The sequence below is a fragment of the Salmo salar genome, chromosome ssa20, assembly GCF_905237065.1.
Source record: "Salmo salar chromosome ssa20, Ssal_v3.1, whole genome shotgun sequence".
Taxonomy (NCBI): domain Eukaryota; kingdom Metazoa; phylum Chordata; class Actinopteri; order Salmoniformes; family Salmonidae; genus Salmo; species Salmo salar.
This window is the reverse complement of record NC_059461.1, coordinates 62,758,138-62,782,325: the sequence shown is the minus strand read 5'-3', so window position 1 is coordinate 62,782,325 and position 24,188 is coordinate 62,758,138. Positions and strand designations below refer to the sequence as shown.

General features: G+C 42.8%; 1 protein-coding gene across 3 annotated transcripts in view; it reads left to right on the top strand.

Moving 5' to 3' along the window:
• The window catches only part of LOC106581050 (LIM domain kinase 1), a 109,429-nt gene that overhangs the window by 75,490 nt on the left and 9,751 nt on the right, over nucleotides 1–24,188 (top strand). For 2 of the 3 annotated variants that reach the window (XM_014162741.2, XM_014162742.2), the window contains 6 exons: nucleotides 17,175–17,284; nucleotides 17,931–18,122; nucleotides 20,328–20,433; nucleotides 20,712–20,908; nucleotides 23,104–23,293; nucleotides 23,797–23,883. In XM_014162741.2, the coding sequence (XP_014018216.2) occupies nucleotides 17,175–17,284; nucleotides 17,931–18,122; nucleotides 20,328–20,433; nucleotides 20,712–20,908; nucleotides 23,104–23,293; nucleotides 23,797–23,883 (882 nt within the window). Of the gene's footprint in view, nucleotides 1–9,947; nucleotides 10,196–17,174; nucleotides 17,285–17,930; nucleotides 18,123–20,327; nucleotides 20,434–20,711; nucleotides 20,909–23,103; nucleotides 23,294–23,796; nucleotides 23,884–24,188 lie in introns of those variants that run through there. The other variant, XM_014162746.2, reaches the window with a different exon arrangement.

Here is a 24,188-nt window from a genome sequence, read left to right as displayed (position 1 = left end):
GCTGAGATTAGGAGCACACTCTTAAAGGGAGTGCTCCTAACCGCAGCTTGTTACCTGTAAAAAAGACACATGTCCACAGAAGCAATCAATCAATCAGATTCCAAACTCTCCACCATGGCCAAGACCAAAGAGCTCTCCAAGGATGTCAGGGACAAGATTGTAGACCTACACAAGGCTGGAATGGGCTACAAGACCATCGCCAAGCAGCTTGGTGAGAAGGTGACAACATTTGGTGCGATTATTCGCAAATGGAAGAAACACAAAAGAACTGTCAATATCCCTCGGCCTGGGGCTCCATGCAAGATCTCACCTCGTGGGGTTGCAATGATCATGAGAACGGTGAGGAATCAGCCCAGAACTACACGAGAGGATCTTGTCAATGATCTCAAGGCAACTGGGACCATTGTCACCAAGAAAACAATTGGTAACACACTACGCCGCGAAGGACTGAAATCCTGCAGCGCCCGCAAGGGCCCCCTGCTCAAGAATACATATACATGCCCGTCTGAAGTTTGCCAATGAACATCTGAATGATTCAGAGGACAACTGGTGAAAGTGTTGTGGTCAGATGAGACCAAAATGGAGCTCTTTGGCATCAACTCAACTCACCGTGTTTGGAGGAGGAGGAATGCTGCCTATGACCCCAAGAACACCATCTCCACCGTCAAACATGGAGGTGGAAACATTATGCTTTGGGGGTGTTTTTCTGCTAAGGGGACAGGACAACTTCACCGCATCATTTGACGGGGCCATGTACTGTCAAATCCTTCCCTCAGCCAGGGCATTGAAAATGGGTCGTGGATGGGTATTCCAGCATGACAATGACCCAAAACACACGGCCAAGGCAACAAAGGAGTAGCTCAAGAAGAAGCACATTAAGGTCCTGGAGTGGCCTAGCCAGTCTCCAGACCTTAATCCCATAGAAAATCTGTGGAGGGAGCTGAAGGTTTGAGTTGCCAAACGTCAGCCTCGAAACCTTAATGACTTGGAGAAGATCTGCAAAGAGGAGTGGGACAAAATCCCTCCTGAGATGTGTGCAAACCTGGTGGCCAACTACAAGAAACGTCTGACCTCTGTGATTGCCCACAAGGGTTTTTCCACCAAGTACTAAGTCATGTTTTGCAGAGGGGTCAAATACTTATTTCCCTCATTAAAATGGAAATCATTTTATAACATTTTTGACATGCGTTTTTTTTCTGAATTTTTTTGTTGTTATTCTGTCTCTCACTGTTCATATAAACCTACCATTAAAATTATAGGCTGATCATTTCTTTGTAAGTGGGCAAACGTACAAAATCAGCAGGGGATCAAATACTTTTTTCCCCCACTGTATTTTGTTTGAGTGTTCTCTTTAAATAAAGAAGGAAGATGAGCACTATACCCGCTGCGCCTTGGTCTGTCCCTTACGACGCCTATGACACCAAGTGTCTGGTGGAAAGCAGACTGAACTAGATTTTCCTCTAGGATTTTGCCTACTTTGCTCCATTCCGTTTCTTTTTGATCCTGGAAAACTCCCCTGTCCTTAACGATTACAAGCATACCCAAAACATGATGCAGCCACAAACATAACACTTTGTATTCAGTACAAGAAGTTGGTTGCTTTGCCACATGTTTTGCAGTATTACTTCAGTGCCTTGTTGCAAACAGGATGCATGTTTTGGAATATTTTAATATATTCTTCTTTTCACTCAATTAGGTTAATATTGCGGAGCAACTACAATGTTGTTGATCAAATCTCAGATTTCTCCTATCACAGCCATTAAACTCGAACTGTTTTAAGTCAGCATTGGCCTCATGGTGAAATACCTAAATGTTTTTTTTACCCATCTGCTATTAGGTGCCCTTCCTTACGAGGCATTGGAAAACCTCCCTGGTCTTTGTGGTTGAATCTGTTTGAAATTCACTGCTCAATTGAGGGACCTTACAGATCATTGTATGTGTGGGGTACAGAAATTAGGTAGTCATTAAAAAATGATGTTAAATGCTATTATTGTACACACAGTGAGTCCATGCAACTTATTATGTGACTTGTTAATTAAGCAAATGTTTACTCCTGAACTTATTTAGGCTTGCCATAAAAAAGGCCTTGAATACCTATTGCCTCAAACATTTGATTTTTCATTTTTATTCATTTGTAAAAAATCCAAAAACATAATTCCACTTTGGTGTTATTGTGAGTAGGCCAGCGACAAAAAATGTCAAGGCTGTAACACAACAAAATGTGGAAAAAGTTAGATGGTGTGAATACTTTCTGAAGGCACTGTATAGGCTATATCATTTTGGCAAATTAATTAAATTTACTTTAGGGGAAGCTTAGCTAGCCTTATGGACGTGCTGCCTATGGCAGATGGTATGTCAGGTTGGTTGGGATTCTAGCCTGAATTCTAACATAACATTTTTCTTAGTGTAGAGTAAAGCTATTCTGTTGTATATCGATTCTTGTTTGAACCGACTAGCCCTCTAAACTCTCACCTGAGAATATCCTTTCTTTCACAATCTACTGAGACACCTCTAATTCACAACACTTTTCTTATCTGGCTTCCTCTTCCATATAATGTCTGTCTGATTTCATCTTTGATAGCAGGGTGGTGGTGGGAGAGTACATCTTGTGCTTGGTGTTAAACTGTAAGAATGACTTGTTTGGGCACCAGGTTCAAATAAGGGTGATATATTGAGAAATATGTTAAAGATGACAACAACATTTGAGCCTGGTTGATTTCACATTGAGGCTGCTAAGTTTCTACATTATAATGTGCTTTCTCTCTGCAATGTGTGAAGACATGATGTCATCTCCTCTCATTCCATGACCTCTGGGTCTGAAAAAAACCTCTCACCAGAAATATATTAGTCTAGTCTGCCTCTTTCTTCTTTCACTCTCTGTCCTTTATTGTTGTCTTTATTCAATCTCCCAGAAGCCTTTTCACTGACGACCTTGACCTGACCTCTGGACAGAACAATCCCACCACACTAAGATTAAGATCACACCTACCAAAATTTGACCACCGCTTTTAACCCAACCTCTCTGAAAGACACACATACATATACACACACATACATAGGTTTTGGAGAGGTGCTGGGGGCTGCCACACTGGGAACCCGGGGAGCTGTTGTTGTGGGGAGTTTAAGTGCCTTGCTCAAAGTTTTGCAAATTTATAAAAAATAAAAACCTGAAATATCTTATTTACATAAGTATTCAGACCCTTTGCTATGAGACTTGAATTTGAGCTCAGGTGCATCCTGTTTCCATTGATCATCCTTGAGATGTTTCTACAACTTGATTGGAGTCCACCTGCGGTAAATTCAATTGATTGGACATGATTTGGAAAGGCACACAGCTGTCCCACAGTTGACAGTGCATGTCACAGCAAAAACCAAGCCATGAGGTCGAAGGAATTGTCCGTAGAGCTCTGAGACAGGATTATGTCGAGGCACAGATCTGGGGAATGGTACCAAAACATTTCTGTAGCACTGAAGGTCCCCAAGAACACAGTGCCCTCCATCATTCTTAAATGGAAGAAGTTTGGAACCACCAAGACTCCTCCTAGAGCTGGCCGCCTGGCCAAACTGAGCAATCGGGGGAGAAGGGCCTTGGTCAGGGAGATGACCAAGAACCCGATGCTCACTCTGACAGAGCTCTGGCGTTCTTCTGTGGAGATGGGAAAACCTTCCAGAAGGACAACCATCTCTGTAGCACTCCACCAATCAGGCCTTTATGGAAATCTAGCACCATCCCCACGGTGAAGCATGGGGTTGGCAGCATCAGGCTGTGGGGATGTTTTTCAGCGGCAGACTGGGAGACTAGTCAGGATCGAAGCAAAGATGAATGGGGCAAAGTACAGAGAGATCCTTGATGAAAACCTGCTCCAGAGCGCTCAGGACCTTAGACTGCTGCGAAGGTTCACCTTCAAACGTTACAACAACCCTAAACACACAGCGAAGACAACGCAGGAGTGGCTTTGGGACAAGTCTCTGAATGTCCTTGAGTGGCCCAGCCAGAGCCTGGACTTGAACCTGATCAAACATCTCTGGAGAGACCTGAAAATCGCTGTGCAGCAACGCTCCCCACCCAACCTGACAGAGCTTGAGAGGATCTGCTAAGAAGAATGTGAGAAACTCCCCAAATACAGATGTGCCAAGCTTGCAGCGTCATACCCAAGAAGACTTGAGGCTGTACCTTTCTGCCAAAGGTGCTTCAACAAAGTACTGAGTAAAGGGTCAGAATACTTATGTAAATGTGATATTTCATTTTTATTTTATTTTATATTAGCAAACATTTTTACAAATCTATTTTTGCTTTGTCATTATGGGGTATTGCGTATAGATTGATGAAGGGGAAAAAAAGATTTAATCAATTTTAGAATAGGGCTGTAACATAACAAAATGTGGAAAATATCAAGTGGTCTGATTACTTTCCGAAAGGCACTGTATTTTGTTAATGCTTATGGTGAACCCTGTTTTGAGGTAATATGTTCAGTAACTCTAGCCACTCTTAGAGAGTTAGTGCTTTTTGTGGTCACTTAGTTAGGAATAAATATATATTTTTTAACATCCTGGAGCAGACCTTTTTGACGTGCACACACACACACACACACACACACACACACACACACACACTCATTCAATGTGTTTTGCTCTCTACCATTTATAGCAAGGATTTGTATGTCTATGTCCTTCTCTGTATCTATGCATCCGTGCAAGAGTGTGTGTCATTTACACTCAACCCACAGCCAGGCTTCTGCAGTGCAATCTTAGTAATTAACCACCCACCCAGCGGAGGCCAGCAGAGTCCAAAGGGAATCAGAGATGGCAGCTAGAGCTCGCCCTTCCCTGCCATGCCACCTGCTACCCATTACCCAGAGTCCTCTACAGGGCCAGATGTATCACTCACAATCCCCTTACAGTGCAAAGAAACCACTGACGTCCGACCACGGTATAGTCCAACTAAAACGGTCAGGCAATCACGTTATCACAAAGATGTCAGACCAATGGTGTTATAGATGGACGGACCAACTGACCGACCGAACCGAGCAGCAGACAAGGTCAACTTCCTCTGCTAACTTTTCATTCCCTGCGCCCTGGACATATGGCGTGATGCAGTCCAATCCCACACGCCCTCTCTTGGCATCAGGCCAGCCAAACAGGTCAGACTACATTTCGTCAGCCCACAAAAAGCATCCTCTGAAAGAGGGTTTTGTTTGTTGGAGCCGGGATAGAGAAAGCACTCCAAAACCGTGTGATGCAATGTGACTGTGACTCAGTCTGCTGATTGAAATGTTACATTGTTTAGGTCGTTTTGGTCGGACAAGAGAACAGAATGAATAGAGACATTTCTCACCGTGCCTCTGCTTTCGATGAGTTTTTCCTATAAGGAGTCCAGAGCCTCAGATCAATGTAAGCAGACATAATGCCTCATTCAACCACTGTTAGGATTTGTGAACTAGTGTCACTCACCCTACATTCAAGATTATATGGCCGTCTTTGTACATTTTCAAGAAGCTTAACACTTGAACTTACATCTGTATGTAAGCCCTATCCTCTGTCAACCATGATCACAGAATTCTCCTCATGTAGGATGAGCTCAAGTAATTTCACAGATGAAACCATTTCCTGTGTTGCCAATATGTCCCCCCCCTTCTCTGTCTCTCTCCCCCGCCACCTCTCTCTTTCTATCTCTCTGTTTTCGCCATTGACTTCTGCAGCCTTGATTAGATGAGTGGTCAGAGTTAGGGGGCAGTTATTTATAATGCCTGTTCTGTTCAAGGTGATTTATGACTTGGACACAGAGCCAAGTGCAGTAATTGAATCCACTGTCCTGCTGCCTCCCTCCCCGTTGCCTCCCTCTCTCCTGCCTCCCTGGCTTCTACCTCCCTCACTGCTGACTACAGAAGAACCTCAGAGATAGTGTTTTTTGGACATTAGTTAGCAGTAAAGAAATGTGCCGTTTCTCAAACCGCTTAGGTTCATTACTCTGGTATAGTGTTGCCGTGTCCGGCGGGAGTAGGTAGGCTATGTCCCTGCAGGTATTCAAACGGAGTCGCCATGACCCCAAGGCAAGCATGCCAACCACAGCCCCAAGAGAATGAACTCCCTTGGGTGGTTAATAATGCATTTAAAGGCCAGGGTCATTTCAGTATTGTTATGAGTGGATGGATATTGGGAAATATACATATTTTCAAGAAACTTTACAGTACATGATATGTCCCTCCCTTTCACGGACAATCCCAGTTCAGCAACTTCTTATAACAACTCCCACTGGTGTGAGACAGCACATTGTTTAGGTGGGAGTAGTGTTGTTTTCTAAATGTCTCATAATCGTCTCTATGGTCTGATTAGCCTTTGGTGACTGTTAGGAAAGACACTCACTTTCAGATATTAAGACTGTACGATGTTCAGTTTGTCACCATGGTGATTGAGCAATAGTCAGTGAACAAAATGTCAGATTCTGAAATTAGGGTGGGAGCTGGTTTGTTTGTGTCTGATCAGATGTGCCTGGGGGTGAGTGTTTGGAAGTAGACTTGATTTACTGTAACAGTTTCAGCATGTCACCGTAGAGGTTGAGCAACATTGGAAAGGTAGCAGGAATGTGTGTGAAATACAGAAAGGGGGCTTACACTTCCTTCCTGCTAAGGTTTTAGTGAGGTGGAATTTATTTACCATGACTTGCCTGCCTAGTCTTGTTTGACTGCCTACAATGACTTTGTCAACATTTTCCATCCCACACCATAGAATGGAAAGATCTTTACATATTCACATGTATCCACACACAACAATATGAACTTCAACCTGGTCTGACACTTTGATGAGCGTCTTGAGAACTCCATCATTTATGACATTTTGGTGCCTTTTCAGATTCATAATTCTTTGCTTTTTAGTGGGGTTTTCCAATTCTATTATACTTGTGGTGGCATGTTCACATTCCTCCCCAATAGAAACCTGTATCTAATGACATTTTGACCAGTTCTGTTTTATTTAAAAATACAAACCACCTCCATGGAAATTAGTTTATTTCCCTACTAGTGAAATTCTCTAAACATGGTGTGTTATGTGACTGTTTCTCAGTGGGTTGTCTTTGTTAGCTTCAAACAGCTAAATGTTAGTCCTCCACGACTGATGTCTGTCCAAAGCAACATTTTGAAGAAGGAGAACATCGTCTGGCACTAGTCTTCTCCACCACTGTCTGCCTGTCTTCCCTCCTGAATTGTAGTGTTTCATTTTTTACTCCTTTCTAGCTCCTTTTCAAATGAGCAGCAGGGAAAGTCATCCAGCCTGAAATAATGTATTAAGATCGTTGTCTGTCTGTGACTCTGTGGCACCTGGACAGGATCACTGATGCTATAGATCCCTAAATAACATGTAAACATGCCACTGCCACACCCTGGCCTGGCACTCCACAATGGTCACTGTGTTCAGACAGTAATCACGTCATCATGTTATGGTATGATGTGGTGATGCGTTGTGTTTCTCTGCTTCACATTTTATATTTAAAGAGCAGACAATATTAACAGTTACTGTATTCTTAAAGTCACAATCTGGGATATTTACAGTGCCTTCAGAAAGTATTCAGACCCCTTGACTTTTTCCACATTTTTACGTTACAGCCTTATTCAAAAATAGATTTTTTTAAATTAAATCCTCAGCAATCTACACACAATACTCCAAAATGACGAAGCGAAAACAGGTTTTTAGAATGTTTTGCAAAAACAAAAACAGAAATACCTTGTTTACATAAGTATTCAGACCCTTTGCTATGAGACTCGAAATTTAGCTCAGGTGCATCCTGTTTCCATTGATCATCCTTGAGATGTTTCTACAACTTGATTGCAGTCCACCTGTGGTAAATTCAATTGATTGGACATGATTTGGAAAGGCACACACCTGTCTATATAAGGTCCCACAGTTGACAGTGCATGTCAGAGCAAAAACCAAGCCATGAGGTTGAAGGAATTGTCCGTAGAGCTCAGAGACAGGATTGTGTCGAGGCACAGATCTGGGGAAGGGTACCAAAAAATTTCTGCAGCATTGAATGTCCAAGAACACAGTGGCCTCAATCGTTCTTAAATGGAAGAAGTTTAGAACCACCAAGACTCTTCCTAGAACTGGCCGCCCGGTCAAACTGAGCAATCGGGGGAGAAGGGTCTTGGTCAGGGAGGTCACCAAGAACCCGATGGTCACTCTGACAGAGCTCTAGAGTTCCACTGTGGAGATGGGAGAACCTTCCAGAAGGACAACCATCTCTGCAGCACTCCACCAATCAGGCCTTTATGGTATCGGCCAGACGGAAGGCACTCCTCAGTAAAAGGCACATGACAGCCCTCTTGGAGTTTGCCAAAAGGCATCTAAAGACTCTCAGACCATGACAAACAAGATTTTCTGGTCTGATGCCACCAAGATTGAACTCTGTGGCCTGAATGCCAAAGAAGCAAGGTGGTGGCAGCATCATGCTGTGGGGATGTTTTTCAGCGGCAGGGACTGAGAGACTAGTCAGGATCGAGAGAGATCCTTGATGAAATCCTGCTCCAGAGCTCTCAGGACCTCAGACTGGGATGAAGGTTCAACTTCAAACAGGACAACGACCCTAAGCACACAGCCAAGACAACGCAGTAGTGGCTTCGGGACAAGTCTCTGAATATCCTTGAGTGGGCCAGCCAGAGCCCGGACATGAACTCAATCAAAAATCTCTGGAGAGACTTGACAATAGCTGTGCTGCAATGCTCCCCATCCAACCTGACTGAGCTTGAGAGGATCTGCAGAGAAGAATGGTAGAAACTTCCCAAATACAGATGTGCCAAGCTTGTAGCGTCATACCCAAGAAGACTCAAGGCTGTAATCGCTGCCAAAGGTGCTTCAACAAAGTACTGAGTAAAGGGTCTGATTATTAGCAAACATTTATAAAAACTTGTTTTTGCTTTATCATTATGGGGTATTGTGTGTTGATTGATGATGAAAAAAAATGATTTAATCAATTTTAGAATAAGGCTGTAACCTAACAAAATGTGGAAAAGGTCAAGGGGTATGAATCCTTTCCAAAGGCATTGTACAATGGCCATTTCAATTAATGATATACATGTAACTGTTCCTTTATTTTGGCAGTTACCTGTAGGTTACCCATTGATTCTTGATATACAAAAAATGTATAACTGCCTCATGAGCTTAGTACAACTGTCTTACCCTATCATAGCCCCAAATATAAGATTGTATTACCTCATTATGGTGTTGAGTTTTCTTCTTAGGTGTTTGCTGGTCCAGGTGGTTTATACAGTATATTGTGTTTAGGTTTTAAAACGCATGTTTGAACTGTAATCTTTCAATGTGTGCTTTTACAGATGTAGGACCTTCATTTTATCACTGAGGAAATGTGAAATCTGTATTGTAATTTTGAGGTTTAAAAATGCTTCGGAAGTTTGTAGTTTCCACTTTGAAGTTTCAGACTTGATTTTCCCTTATGAAAAATGAATCAACCCCAACAAAAATGTCCATTCATTATAATCCACATAATAATTCACATTTCCTGTTGCTGCAGTATTATTTTCCAGCTGTAGCAAACTGGCTCAAATTAAGATCCTATGTTTGTAGAATGCCCCACTAGTACAGTAAGCCCTCTAAAACAACCAATGTTGGATGACATGATGGTGTCGCGTGAGGGCTTTGGCTAGCCCCCCTTTTTTATTTGACATTTCAGACAGAGGATTAAATATGATTGCCTGTCAGCTAGAGGAGCTTTGGAATCAGGGGAACTAGGGAAAGGGGGATGGGGAAGAGAGAGGGAGAAATATCGGAGGGGGTATTTTCTGAAGACATCAGAGAGGACACACAGCCAGCAGCCGCATGGGTGGGCCGGGCCAGGCAGGAAACGATGAGGTCATAAAAACAGAAAGCGAGAGCGGCTGCCGCTTGTTAGAGTTAGAGAGAGAACGAGGGAGGGAGGGAGGGAGGGAGGAAGGGGGAAGAGCAGCCTGTGATGTCGTTTCAGAGATGAGCTCAGCGGCAAAGGCGTGAGCAGCTTCTCTCTCTCGCTCTCTCATTTGGCCGCTGCCTCTGTGTTGTGACAGCGGTGTGGGCTCGCCAGAATGAACTAGTCTTGCTGGGAGTAGAGTGGACTGTATAGGAAAGCAGCAGCAGGCAGGAGGCTGCCATGGTGTCAGATGTATTTTTCTGGGGATTTTGCTGTCTCAAGCTGTGGAAAAGGGACAAAAAGGTAAAATGGCATTCCCTCTGTAGACTGTGATTGAGTGAAAGGGCTTGGCTAGCTTCAGCCGGGCGACTAGCAGGGAGGCAGTCGGGCTTGTCTCAAGTGGCTTGTGTTGAGTGGGCAGGCAGGCTTGATTTTGTGTGCTTTAGGTTTCTCTCTCTATTGCATGGTTTTAGTAGAAATAGAACATCAGTATTGATATTGTATCGTTCCCTAAAATGATGTTGTTAAGAGATATGTTCATGTTGAAAGGGTTGCAATGATCTCTAAGAAACTGGGTCCATTAAATAAATAAAAAATTGTTTCATGAAATAGAAATGAGCCAGGGCAGGCACATGGTCTATATTTAGAGTAGGTCCTGCCCTGTGCCCCAGCTACAGTAGGCTAGGCTTGTTAAAGCTTGATTGTAATGCTGAGATGACTGCAGCCCTGCACTGTACATATGCACAGTATAAACACACACGATCATGTACACACAAGTGTGTGCCTCTACCGGATGTCCACCTATCTATCAGATGGAACTCAATGCTTCATTGACTGACCATGAGGTATCATGCTGATTCCATTAGCAGCAGTTCTAAAGCAGCCATAGCTCATCATGATGGTGTTGATGCTACAGGATGGCCTTACCATGCTGTTGATGCTACAGGATGGCCTTACAATGCTGTTGATGCTACAGGATGGCCTTAACATGCTGTTGATGCTACAGGATGGCCTTAACATGCTGTTGATGCTACAGGATGACCTTACAATGCTGTTGATGCTACAGGATGGCCTTAACATGCTGTTGATGCTACAGGATGGCCTTACAATGCTGTTGATGCTACAGGATGGCCTTAACATGCTGTTGATGCTACAGGATGGCCTTAACATGCTGTTGATGCTACAGGATGGCCTTAACATGCTGTTGATGCTACAGGATGGCCTTACAATGCTGTTGATGCTATAGGATGGCCTTAACATGCTGTTGATGCTACAGGATGGCCTTAACATGCTGTTGATGCTACAGGATGGCCTTAACATGCTGTTGATGCTACAGGATGGCCTTAACATGCTGTTGATGCTACAGGATGGCCTTACAATGCTGTTGATGCTACAGGATGGCCTTAACATGCTGTTGATGCTACAGGATGGCCTTACAATCCTGTTGATGCTACAGGATGGCCTTAACATGCTGTTGGCTAAATGGTAGACAGGGGTTTTCCAATGAACAGGCTTGAATTCGAGCCCTGTTTGAGGCTGCTGGGTGCTGTTTCTGCCACATGGTCTGGTCTAATCATATTTTCCCAGTTTATTCTTTCTAAGTGAGTCGGAATCAGAAACAAAATGAAAGCCTGTGTTGCCAAATGAGATCTAAGTAGGAAAGAAGGCAGTGAACGGGGGAAGCCTAATGGTGATTGGAGGCGCTATCTAGAACCATAATGTTTTTTTTGGCTGTCCCCATGTGATAACTCTTTGAATAACCCTTTTTGGTTCCTTGTAGTGTCTTTCTACAGAGGGTTCTACCTGGAACCAAAAAGGTTTATTCTATTGGGGTAGTCGAATAACACATTATGGTTCTAGATAGCACCTCCAATCACCATTTGGCTTCCCCCATTCACTGCCTTCTTTTCTACTTAGATCTCATTTGGCAACACAGGATACAGATGTCCTTTTTCTACTCAAGATCCAGGCCATGCTCCACTTCTCTTCTCTCCACAGTTTAGGTTTTGGTTTGGAAACTGAAAAGCCAAATTTCATTGCGTGATGAATTGATTTAAATGCAGGTTTCTATATTATAGACGTTCTACCCATCTGTTGTATGGAGATTTGACTGATACTGATCCCCCAGCACCTCAGCAAATGGATTTAGAATGTGGAATCCCCCATGAAGCGTTTTTGGAATTTGACCTAGAATTAACTCTCATGGGGTATCAGGAGTATCTGTTACCTGCTGAATGTGCTGCTAATTTAATCAATTCCTGATGTCAACATCAGCTTGTGTAGCATGAAAAGTACTCATTTTCCATCATAGTTCTTGTGTGAATGCTTGGTGGAGGTTTATTGGTTTTATGTGTACTTGGCAGTCTCAGTAGGCCTCAACAACAGAACATGTTGAAGCCCTGAGCTAAACTATTGCAACAGTTCCATCGAACCTCGAATAGGTCACTGGAATAGCTAGTCATCTCCAGGTTTCCCAGGAAGTGGTTAGTTACACCTACCGGATCCCCTCTGTGCCAGCTCTGCATCACCTCAAGGTGCTGTATGTTAGGATTAGGTCACTGTTACAGATTTATCCTGCCTGGGATGGGTTAGTGAAGTCATGGCGGTGTGTGTGCAATGTTTATATCAGATTAACTGACAACGTGTGTGCGTGTGTAGTGTTTATACCAGGCTAACTGATGTAAAGGGTCATACGCTATGTTGCTAGTGTTTATAGTCCCCATGACCCTCCACACATGATCCATATCACTAAATCGGCAAGACCCTTTACAGGCCCACAATGCATCAGTATAACTGGAAGTCCATACAGGAAACAGAAGTAAACAACCGGCTAAAGTTCCAATATCCACCACACTAATAAGCAATGTAGTGGGCAATGGGCAAGCATTCTAAATGGTATGCTAGTATGGATATTAGAGTATACTGTAGCATTGGTTCCAATTCACCTAGTTTACATGGTTGGACTCAACCTTTTAGAATGAATCCTAAAAAAACTAAGATGCAATAGTTTTGGGAACTGAAAATGACCTAACTCAATATGGAGAATTCCCCCCTCATCTGTTGTTTACACTAGAGAACCTGAGAGTATCGAACTGACACCAGAGGGTCATAAATACCTCTGATTGGTCCAACAGGGGCCATACACATTCCATAGGCTGTCTGAAAACACACACACCACTAAACAGATTAGCCTCCCAACTTATTGGTCGTCAATCACTTAAAGTTTAAATTTAATGACACATTTAAGTCCTAAATGACAGCTTCTGAATAGCTGTCTCATCATCACCAGGGGTATTTCCTCATTCTTGTGTAACAGAACTCAGTTTATTACACTAGTGCGAACTCATTTGTATTATCACTCGTGCTTTGAGAGAGGCCTCAAGGAATTTTTTGCTATTTATTTGCACTGATTTGGTTTACAGTGAAGAAAGAGGAAAAAGAGAGATGAGTTATTGGACAAAGAAAATGTAAAGATTTGCCTGGTTGTATACATGAGTAGTTTCAGGCAAGTTCCTGCTTTCTATTTTGAGATTAGTTGCATTTCTCACCACTGTATCTTCATCACAATTCCCCAGCTGGTGCAGTTAGTGTTCATTATAGGATCATGCTTAATATGTGACCGCCTCCATCCAGCTCACCATGGTAACAGACCCACACACTGTTTCCAGATGCTTCTCCATGGCGACCGACCCAGTTCTTCCTGGGTACTGTCCACCCCCCTCACTGTTCCCAAAGGAAACGTGCTGATCATTTGGATTGTTGTCACAGAGGTCCTGTGTGCACCACATGCCAAGCCACACTGCTCTCTTATACACACACATATGCATGACTACAGAGGGGGGAGGGGGAGAGAGAGACCAGCTGTGGGTAGTTACAGTATGTGCTGTAAGTTATCCCCGCTCATTTGTAAATGGAAGATTTTTAACCAACGTTTTGGGCAGGTTTCTTGGAATTTCCAGATCAGGTGGTCTCATGCCACATAGTTTCATTATGAGTAATTGTAAATGAACTAAATTAGCAGTGAGAGAAATATAATAGAACTTTCCAACCATAAGAGACGTACAGGGCTATTGTTAGCATCTCTATCTTTTCTTTCTGCTCTGTTTTTTCTTTGTGTGTGCGGCAGTAGCAGCTGTCAGTTGTCAGATGTGGTTGGAGAGATGTGTTTGTGTGTAGGAAAGAGGTGTTCGGGGTCGACAAATGGCAGCAGCCACAGTGTCAGAGTGGCAGGCGTCACACTGTCTCTTCCTCTACGTCCAGCTGTCCTTCCTCTCCTCCACGCGGGGGCTCACACCTGAGACTGGCCACTGCCTGCTACACACACACACACAATTCTACAGTGTTAAATCAACACTGACAGTGTTAAATGTGTCACTGGTCCATTGTCTATACAGGTCCACACTTTGCAGTATTAAATTAACACACCGCTTAGTGTAAAGCCTTATTTGCATATTACCCAGAGTTAACACCCATGACTGTATTTGTTCATGACAAAGACATGGTTATTGCATTCATCCATTTTCAGATCAGTGGCCTCCACCAAGTGAAATCCTAAGTGAATATATTGTCATAAAAAAATAATTATTTAACCAAATACAACAAGTATTTAATAAGGCCTTATTTTGAGGGCCTAGTTTTACCCTATACAGTGGCCTGAAACTCATGGTTTTCAGGCCTGCAAGTCACATTATGATGTGACTGTAATTCCTATTGGAATCCAACCCGAGTGGGAATATCCAACATGAATGCCGCAACCGGTGTTCAGAATGACTGCCGGGTTGGGAAGACTAAGATATGAGACTACCTAAACTATCTAAACTGGAACAACCATTTCAATAAATCAAGTCAAATAAAATGTTATTTGTCACATGTGCCGAATACAACAGGTAGACCTTACAGTGAAATGATTACTTACAAGCCCTTAACCAACAATGCAGTTTTAAGAAAATACCTAAAAAACTAAGTAAGAGATAAGAATAGCAAATAATTAATGAGCAGGGTGCACCGGTGCACCGGCAATGCAAATAGTCTGGGTAGCCATTTGATTAGCTGTTAGTCTTATGGCTTGGGGGTAAAAGCTATTTAGGAGCCTCTTGGACCTAGACTTGGCAATAACATGTGCAATAAAGTAATAGATTGGATTAGTTTAGAAAAAGGTGTTATTTATATTTGAGTAGCATATGATCAATCAATCAATGTCCATGCAAAAACATAGATATTGAAACAAGCAATTCAAATAATCTACCTGCAATAGAGCATGCTGGGAAATATGCTAATGTTGGCCGTGCTTTTGGTTTAACACTGGTTAACACCAACACTGGGATTCACTTACAGAGTTAATTCAACACCTGAATCACCACTAGAAATGTTACTGAAAAATCAACGCTAGGTAACGCTGGCCAATGTTCTGTGCAGACGCACACACACACAAGCACATGCATATTGTACTATTTTACTTTACTCTATATCATAGCTTAACACAAGGATAGCAAGGTTGACGTTACAGCGTATGCTTATTCATCATCAACTAGAAGACATTTTGACCCCTATCTTTCATCATTCATTGTACTTCAATTATAATTCATTGTACTTCGTTATAATTTCATCTCCCTCCCTCTGAGTGCCTGTGATGTGGTGTTTACACACACTGTGATCATAACTGACATAAAGAACTCAGCCCCTTATCATTGTTTACAGGCCATGTTTTACCCTCCCTACTCTACTCTACTGCAAAATACAGTGACTGTAACTCACCAAGCCCCTGAGGCTGCTTCTCTTTACCAACTCATTTTGTGTTCCATCTGCTCCAGAGCTAATGGAAGCCAATTACACAGTCATTACCTTCTCTCCTCTCTCTCTTCTCATTCACTATCTGAGTCTCTCTGCTCTGTTAACATGAACAAAAGGTACACAATTAGGTCAGGGAGTCAACCCATTTCTCTCATTCTTCTTGCTCTCTCGCTCTCTCTCGCTCTCTCTCTGGTTTCCATGGGAACGCCCCCTGGGGGGCAGGGTAGACACAGGGCTGTAGAGGTAGATTTTATTGATTACCTGGAATTTTTTTATTTTTTATTATATTTTTTTACCTTGTTTTATCTATATTATTGACCACTGTGCAACTCTTAAATGGAATTGCTAGTGCCACATGTACATTTTTATGAGGCTTCAGCAGTGGAAGCCTCGAAGGGCTCAGCAGGGGGGTATTTTCCAAACTCATAAGAGCAGTATTATTTTAAAGTTTCCTTAATAGTGTCTGAAAAATCCCCCCCTTGAATTGTTTTTCTTTTTTTCCCGATCATATTTCATAGATTACTATCCTTTGTTCATCCCAGAAAACTGAAAACTCCCCCTCAGTGAAATTTGAATTGCAGATCATTTGAGGTCTTGAGTGCCTCTGATCAGAGCAGAGCGAGAGAGAGAGAGGTCTTCAACCTCTGTCTCTGAGGAGCTACGAGGTCACCAGTTTCTTGTTTAAGTAAAGCCCTGCTAGACCTGTCCAACCAGCGATGTTGATCATTTGCATTTAAGGTCATTTTACCTGGGGGGATTTTATGTATAGATTAGCATTCCATGTGTAAATCAGCCTCTAGTGAGAATCTTACATCTTTCAATCGATTACCAGTAAACCCTGTGCCAAAAGCTTTCTCAAGTGGGACCATTTTAGACCAATTTGCCTGGTTACTACGTTAACATTTACATTTTACATTTTAGTCATTCAGCAGACGCTAAGCATCTATAAGGAGCATGTGTGAATGTGGTATCTGTTCGTTTACAAATCTGGTAGTGGTAGGTAATTTAACTCTGGCTGTTACATTAATCTGGTCGTTGGTTGTGCTGTTTTTGGCCGTTATTCAATTATCAACTCTATGCTTCTGCCAGTGATTGGATAGAGCTAGATAGAAACTAACCGGAAGCTAATAACGAGGATATCAACCACAGCAATCTAGCCCTACGTGCACTGGTTAACCTGCATCTGCCCTAGTTTGTTGCTCTGTTTATTGCTGTTTTTGTGATATGATGCATCTACTGACCTGAACAAGTAGTGAACTTGTAGTTGACTTGTAGTATATTCTCTTTGCTTTGTTTAACGTTTGACCTATCGTTGTGTTTTGTAGATTTCTCTTTGCCTTGCTTTTCCATCTTGGTCAGACAGGTGGTCATTGCAAGAGAATAATTTGGATCACAATTTACCGATCTGCTGAAATAAAGGTTGTGTTATTTAGCTGACTCTTAACCCTACATAGGAATCCAACCTAACCCTCCCTCTGTGTGCGTCCTCCAGGTCGCAGGGGAACAGAAGTACCACCCAGAATGCTTTACCTGTCGGAACTGCAGAGCCTTCATTGGAGACGGAGACACCTACGCACTAGTGGAGAGGTCCAAACTATACTGGTACATTATAATGATCATAAAAACTGTATTTATAAAATGGTCTTCGTACATTTCAGTCAGTGCTAATAGTAGGGTGTAGAGATTCAGCAGACTCAAGGGAAGGGCATTATTTATCATCGACATGAGAGGTTGTAATTTGTTCAGAATGTTATTACACTAACACCATTGCTGTGCAGCCTGGCCACTGTAGCCTAAAGCAGAACTAGAAATGTGGAAATAACAGTAATGGTGGATAGAGAAACAACTGACATGAGGTGAGGAAGGGTGTACTGTATGACACACACACACACACTGACACGAGGAGGGAGGAAAGGATGTTGAAATACAAAGCAGTCATTGTGTGGTCAGCTCTGAATGGAAGTGTGTGTGTGTGATGGGAGGCTGACTAGATCATTATTCTGCCACTTGACATTCTGGCACGATGTTAAAATATTATTTAATTCTATCAGGTGATGCACACAGAAATGTAAATTGTCACTTATGTCCAAAATAAAATGTGTAATATGCGTACATGACATTGTGTAAGAACAAATCACATTTGCTTTCCTATTTCTCCGTATTAATATTGCTTTACGGATATTCGTACACTTTTCTGTTCTATCTATGCTGACCTTCCCCTGCCTCTCTCCTTTTTCTCCCTCGACAGTGGCCTCTGTTACTACCGGACCATCGTGACGCCGGTGTCCCTGCCAGACTCACCATGCGCCAGGATTCCCCACACAGTGACCCTGGTGTCCATCCCGGCCTCCACAGACGGGCGGAGAGGGATCTCAGTCGCCATCAACCAGCCTGTCAGCCCCAACGGCTACGGCCCCGAACGCACTGTCAGGGTATCACAGTGAGTATAGAGGAATGGTGGGGGGGTAGGAGTGATGGAGGGTTGAGATATGGTGGGAAAGGGAGAGAGATGGAAAAGAGTATTCCTTATCTCAGTGGGACTTCCTGGTTTAATTAACTATTGAATAGAATTGTAATAAATATACCAATGGAGGGCTGGAGTGGGGGAGGGAAGGGGGAAGGAGTGGGGGAGGGAAGGGGGATGGAGTGGGGGAGGGAAGGGGTGTGGAGGGATGGAGTGGGGGAGGGAGGGAGGCTAACGGAAGGATGGGAGATGACTGAATGGGAGACATGGAAGTTAGAGACTCAGAATGGAAGGCTCAGAATGAAAGTAAGGGAAAGTGAGGACATTGTTATTTAAATCCAGTGTAGATGAAATACTATACCCATGTCCTTGTACAACAAAAGGGATGGAAAGGATCTAGCCGTATGTACGCTGTTCTGTCTTCTATCTTTCCAGTGGACCAGTATACCATTCTGTACATGCTAGATTTTATAAAGTCTCACATTGTCATACTTCCTAGACTTATGATGTAATCACTCAGCTAATGGAATGGGAGAAAGATGGATATCGAGGTTAAATCTACAGTTGAAGTCGGAAGTTAACATAAACTTAGGTTGGGGTCATTAAAACTCCACACATTTCTTGTTAACAAACTATAGTTTTGGCAAGTCGGTTAGGACATCTACTTTGTGCATGGCATAAGTAATTTTTCCAACAATTGTTTACAGACAGATTATTTCACTTATAATTCAAGGTATCACAATTCCAGTGGGTCAGAAGTTTACATACACTAAATTGACTGTGCCTTTTTAAATAGCTTGGAACATTCCAGAAAATTATGTCATGGCTTTAGAAGCTTCTGATAGGCTAATTGACATCATTTGAGTCAATTGGAGGTGTACATGTGGATGTATTTCAATGCCTACCTTCAAACTCAGTGCCTCTTTGCTTGACATCATGGGAAAATCAAAAGAAATCACCCAAAAAATTGTAGACCTCCACAAGTCTGGTTCATCCTTGGGAGCAATTTCCAAACGCCTGAAGGTACCATGTTCATCTGTACAAACAATAGTATGCAAGTATAAACACCATGGGAATGCGCAGCCGTTGTGTCTCCTAGAGATGAATGTACTTTGGTGCGAAAAGTGCATCTCAATCCCAGAACAACAGCAAGGGACCTTGTGAAGATGCTGGAGGAAGCAGGTACAAAAGTATCTATATCCACAGTAAAATGAGTCTTATATCGACATAACCTGAAAGGCCGCTCAGTAAGGAAGAAGCCACTGCTCCAAAACCGCAATAACAAAGACAGACTACGGTTTGCAACTGCACATGGGAACAAAGATCGCACTTTTGGAGAAATGTCCTCTGATGAAACAATAATAGAACTGTTTGGCCATAATGACCATCGTTATGTTTGGAGGAAAAAGGGAGACGCTTGCAAGCTGAAGAACACCATCCCAACCGTGAAGCACGGGGGTGGCAGCATCATGTTGTGGGGGTGCTTTGCTGCAGGAGGGACTGGTGCACTTCACAAAATAGATGGCGTCATGAGGGAAAATTATGTGGATATATTGAAGCAACATCTCAAGACATCAGTCAGGAAGTTAAAGCTTGGTCGCAAATGGGTCTTCCAAATGGACAATGACCCCAAGCATACTTCCAAAGTTGTGGCAAATGGCTTAAGGACAACAAAGTCAAGGTATTGGAGTGGCCATCACAAAGCCCTGACCTCAATCCCATAGAAGATTTGTGGGCAGAACTGAAAAAGCATGTGCGAGCAAGGAGGCCTACAAACCTGACTCAGTTACACCAGCTCTGTCAGGAGGAATGGGCCAAATTCACCCAACTTATTGTGGGAAGCTTGTGGAAGGCTACCCGAAACATTTGACCCAAGTTAAACAATTTAAAGGCAATGCTACAAAATACTAATTGAGTGAATGTAAACTTCTGACCCACTGGGAATGTGATGAAAGAAATTAAAGCTGAAATAAATCATTCTCTCTACTATTATTCTGACATTTCACATTCTTAAAATAAAGTGGTGATCCTAACTGACCTAAGACAGGGAATTCCTACAAGGATTCAATGTCAGGAATTGTGAAAAACGGAGTTTAAATGTATTTGGCTAAGGTGTATGTAAACTTCCGACTTCAACTGTAGTTCCAACTGCTTATCACTGTTCTCTCATTCCTTCTCCAGGGTGGACTCTGAGTTGATCAGTCCAGATGTAAAGAACTCCATACATGTCGGAGACCGGATCTTGGAGATCAACGGAACACCCATCGGGAATGTTCCTCTCGATGAGGTAACCTAACTGACATCTCTTTACTTGTGTTGCTGATAGACATCAATGACATTGATTTTAGATGTTAATGAAATTTGAGGCTTGATGTCACAAGATCCTAGTTTAAGTCCTTACTCTTGATTATTCTACTGCATCAGGGCATGGAGTTGATAGACACTAAGGGGAAAACATCAACACTCTTAGCCATACTACATGTTATGCTATATGCTATTCTACATTCTATATGTTATGCTACATGCTAATGCTACACTGATCATATTTTTCCTCCGCTCCACCAGATTGACCTGCTCATCCAGGAGACCAGTCGTCTGCTCCAGCTGACCATAGAGCACGACCCCCACGACCAGGGGGGTTTAGAGGGTGAGACAGTGGGCGGACCCTTGACCACCCCCCTGTCTGACGGTCCAAGCCTCATCCTCCCCATCACTCAGCCCCCACACCCAGATGTCAACAACCTGCGCTCACGCATGATCACGTAAGGACTAATCTCGGTGACATTTATAGGCGCACAAATACAGGCTGTTGTAGTCATGGTGTTTTGTTTTATTTCAATCTCAAATACAGTATGAATAGAATAGAAAAGGAAATAATTATGCAACAAAATACAGATTTATATGAAATCTTCAACTAAATGAAATATATACATAAATAAAAGCAGTCAACGTGTACTAAACACATTTCAGACATACAGTACCAGTCAAAAGTTTGGACACACCTACTCATTCAAGGGTTTTTCTTTATTTTTACTATTTTCTACATTGTAGAATAATAGTGAAGACACCATTCTGTTTACATCTGGCCGTTCTTTGGACACCATGTTAACTAACCTCCAAATGAGCTTCAATGCCATACAACACGCCTTCCATGGCCTCCAACTGCTCTTAAATGCTAGTAAAACCAAACGCATGCTTTTCAACCGTTCGGTGCCCGCACCCGCCCGCCCGACTAGCATCACTACTCTGGACGGCTCTGACTTAAAATATGTGGACAACTACAAATACCTAGGTGTCTGGCTAGACTGTAAACTCTCCTTCCAGACTCATATTATACATCTCCAATCCAAAATTAAATCTAGAATCGGCTTCCTATTTCGCAACAAAGCCTCCTTCACTCACGCTGCCAAACATACCCTCGTAAAACTGACTATCCTACCGATCCTCGAATTCGGCGATGTCATTTACAAAATAGCTTCCAATACTCTACTCAGCAAACTGGATGCAGTCTATCACAGTGCCATCCGTTTTGTCACCAAAGCCCCTTATACAACCCACCACTGCGACCTGTATGCTCTCGTTGGCTGGCCCTCGCTACATATTCGTCACCAGACCCACTGGCTCCAGGTCATCTATGCTAGGTAAAGCTCCGCCTTATCTCAGCTCACTGGTCACGGTAACCACACCCACCCGTAGCACGCGCTCCAGCAGGTATATCTCACTGGTCATCCCCAAAGCCAGCAGCTCCTTTGGCCGCCTTTCCTTCCAGTTCTCTGCTGCCAATGACTGAAACGAGTTGCAAAAATCGCTGAAGCTGGAGACTTATATCTCCCTCACTAACTTTAAACATCAGCTATCTGAGCAGCTAACCGATCGCTGCAGCTGTACATGCGCATCTGTAATTAGCCCACCCAACTTTTCTGCTCTTTTGCACACCAGTATTTCTACTTGCATATCACCATTTGCTCATCTATCACTCCAGTGTTAATTTGCTAAATTGCAATTACTTCGCTACTATGGCCTATTTATTGCCTTACCTCATGCCATTTGCACACACTGTATATAGACTTAATTTTTTTCTATTGTGTTATTAACTTAACTGTACGCTTGTTTATTCCAAGTGTAACTCTGTGTTGTTGTTTGTGTCGCACTGCTTTGCTTTATCTTGGCCAGGTCGCAGTTGTAAATGAGAACTTGTTCTCAACTAGCTTACCTGGTTAAATAAAGTTGAAATAAAAAATAATAATAAATAAATAAATACAACTATGAAATAACACATATCAAAATATATTTTAGATTCTTCAAAGTAGACACCTTTGCCTTGATGATAGCATTGCGCACTATTGGAATTCTCTCAACCAGCTTCTTCATGTGGTAGTTACCTGGAATGCATTTCAATTAACAGGTGTGCCTTGTTCAACCTTAATTTGTGGAATTTCTTTCCTTCTTATTGCGTTTGAGCCAATCAGTTGTGTTGTGACAAGGTAGGGGTTATATACAGAAGATAGCCCTATTTGGTAAAATACCAAGTCCATATTATGGTAAGAACAGCTCAAATAAGCAAAGAGAAACGACGGTACATCATTACGTTAATGAAGGTCAGTCAATCTGGAAAATTTCAAGGAACTTCTGTTCTTCGGTGAAATGGATGAGCAATTACCTATGTAACTGCAGTCACGCTGTCGCTCCCATTTCCTAATTAGTCTATAACGATAATTGCTGCTAGATTCGTGCCTTATGACAGGGTTGGCAGTATCATTTAACACTGCGAAACACGGTATGGATGTGCATCAGTTATACTGTGAGACTGACGGATGATTGCTTTGTCTCCACCTGTTCCATCTTTCTCTCTTTTTCCTTCTCTCTGCCTCTCACTCCCTCTCTCTTATTTTATCTCTTTCTCCCTCTCTCTTTCTCTGTTTCTCTCTCTATCTTCCTCTCGGCCCTCTCTCTCCAGGCGGAGCTACAGTATTGATAAGTCTCCGTGCTCCAGTAACGCAGCGTCCCCTCTTTCTCAGAGGAAGGACTTTAACCGCTCCGAGTCACTGCGGGTCGTCTCCAACAGTCGAATGCACCGGATCTTCCGGCCCTCAGACCTCATCCATGGAGAGGTGCTCGGAAAAGGCTGCTTTGGACAGGCCATCAAGGTAAACACACCAACCTCCACACACTCTGGTTTTGATTTGTTGACTGATGACTTAGGTATGACGTGGCCATTGTCTGTTCAACTTGTCCTCTCTGTTAAAGATGACCATGGAAAAGCAACTCATTTTGGGGGACAGTTCCAACACCTTAAAAATCCCACTTCACACTACTAAATGTGTGTCAAACGGTACTGCGTAGGAGCAATATATTCTGTATTCAAAAGTTCCAGAAGATGGCAGCATTGAGATGTTTTACAGAATGGCCTCATGTAACCAGAATGTACAGTAGCCTGTATGTCTGCATCTGCTGCTTGGAAGATGCACTCAAGCAGGGAGCAAATATCAGCTTTGAGAGGGGGACAACATATATCCAGAGTTTTTATACCTTAACAGTTCTTAACAAATTCCCAGACGTTACCTGTTGGGGTGAAATTAGCTTTGAACGGAAAGTGTCCCCATGCCCTGTGGCGCAGGCTGATGACATCACGGTGTGTGTGTTTCTGCAGGTGACCCACAGAGAGACAGGGGAGGTGATGGTGATGAAGGAGCTGATTCGTTTTGATGACGAGACACAGAGGACATTCCTAAAAGAGGTGGGTGACATCACTCTATTTGACCCTTGACTTCTTTTGCCTTTGTTGATGTGTCACCATCAGGGTTCAACGGGATCAATTCAGGAGATACATTCATATTCTAAATTCAATTTGCTTAAGAATGATTTCAGAAGATTTTAAATTGGTCTTATATATTAACGGTTTATGAAGGCACACCATCCATTTCTTTCCCTTACTCCAATGATTTGAACCACCACAGTCAATGACAAACTCTGTGCTTGTCCCAAAGAGCTCCCACTTCTTATAAGAACAATACAATTCTGTGCTATGTGTCTACAGCACAT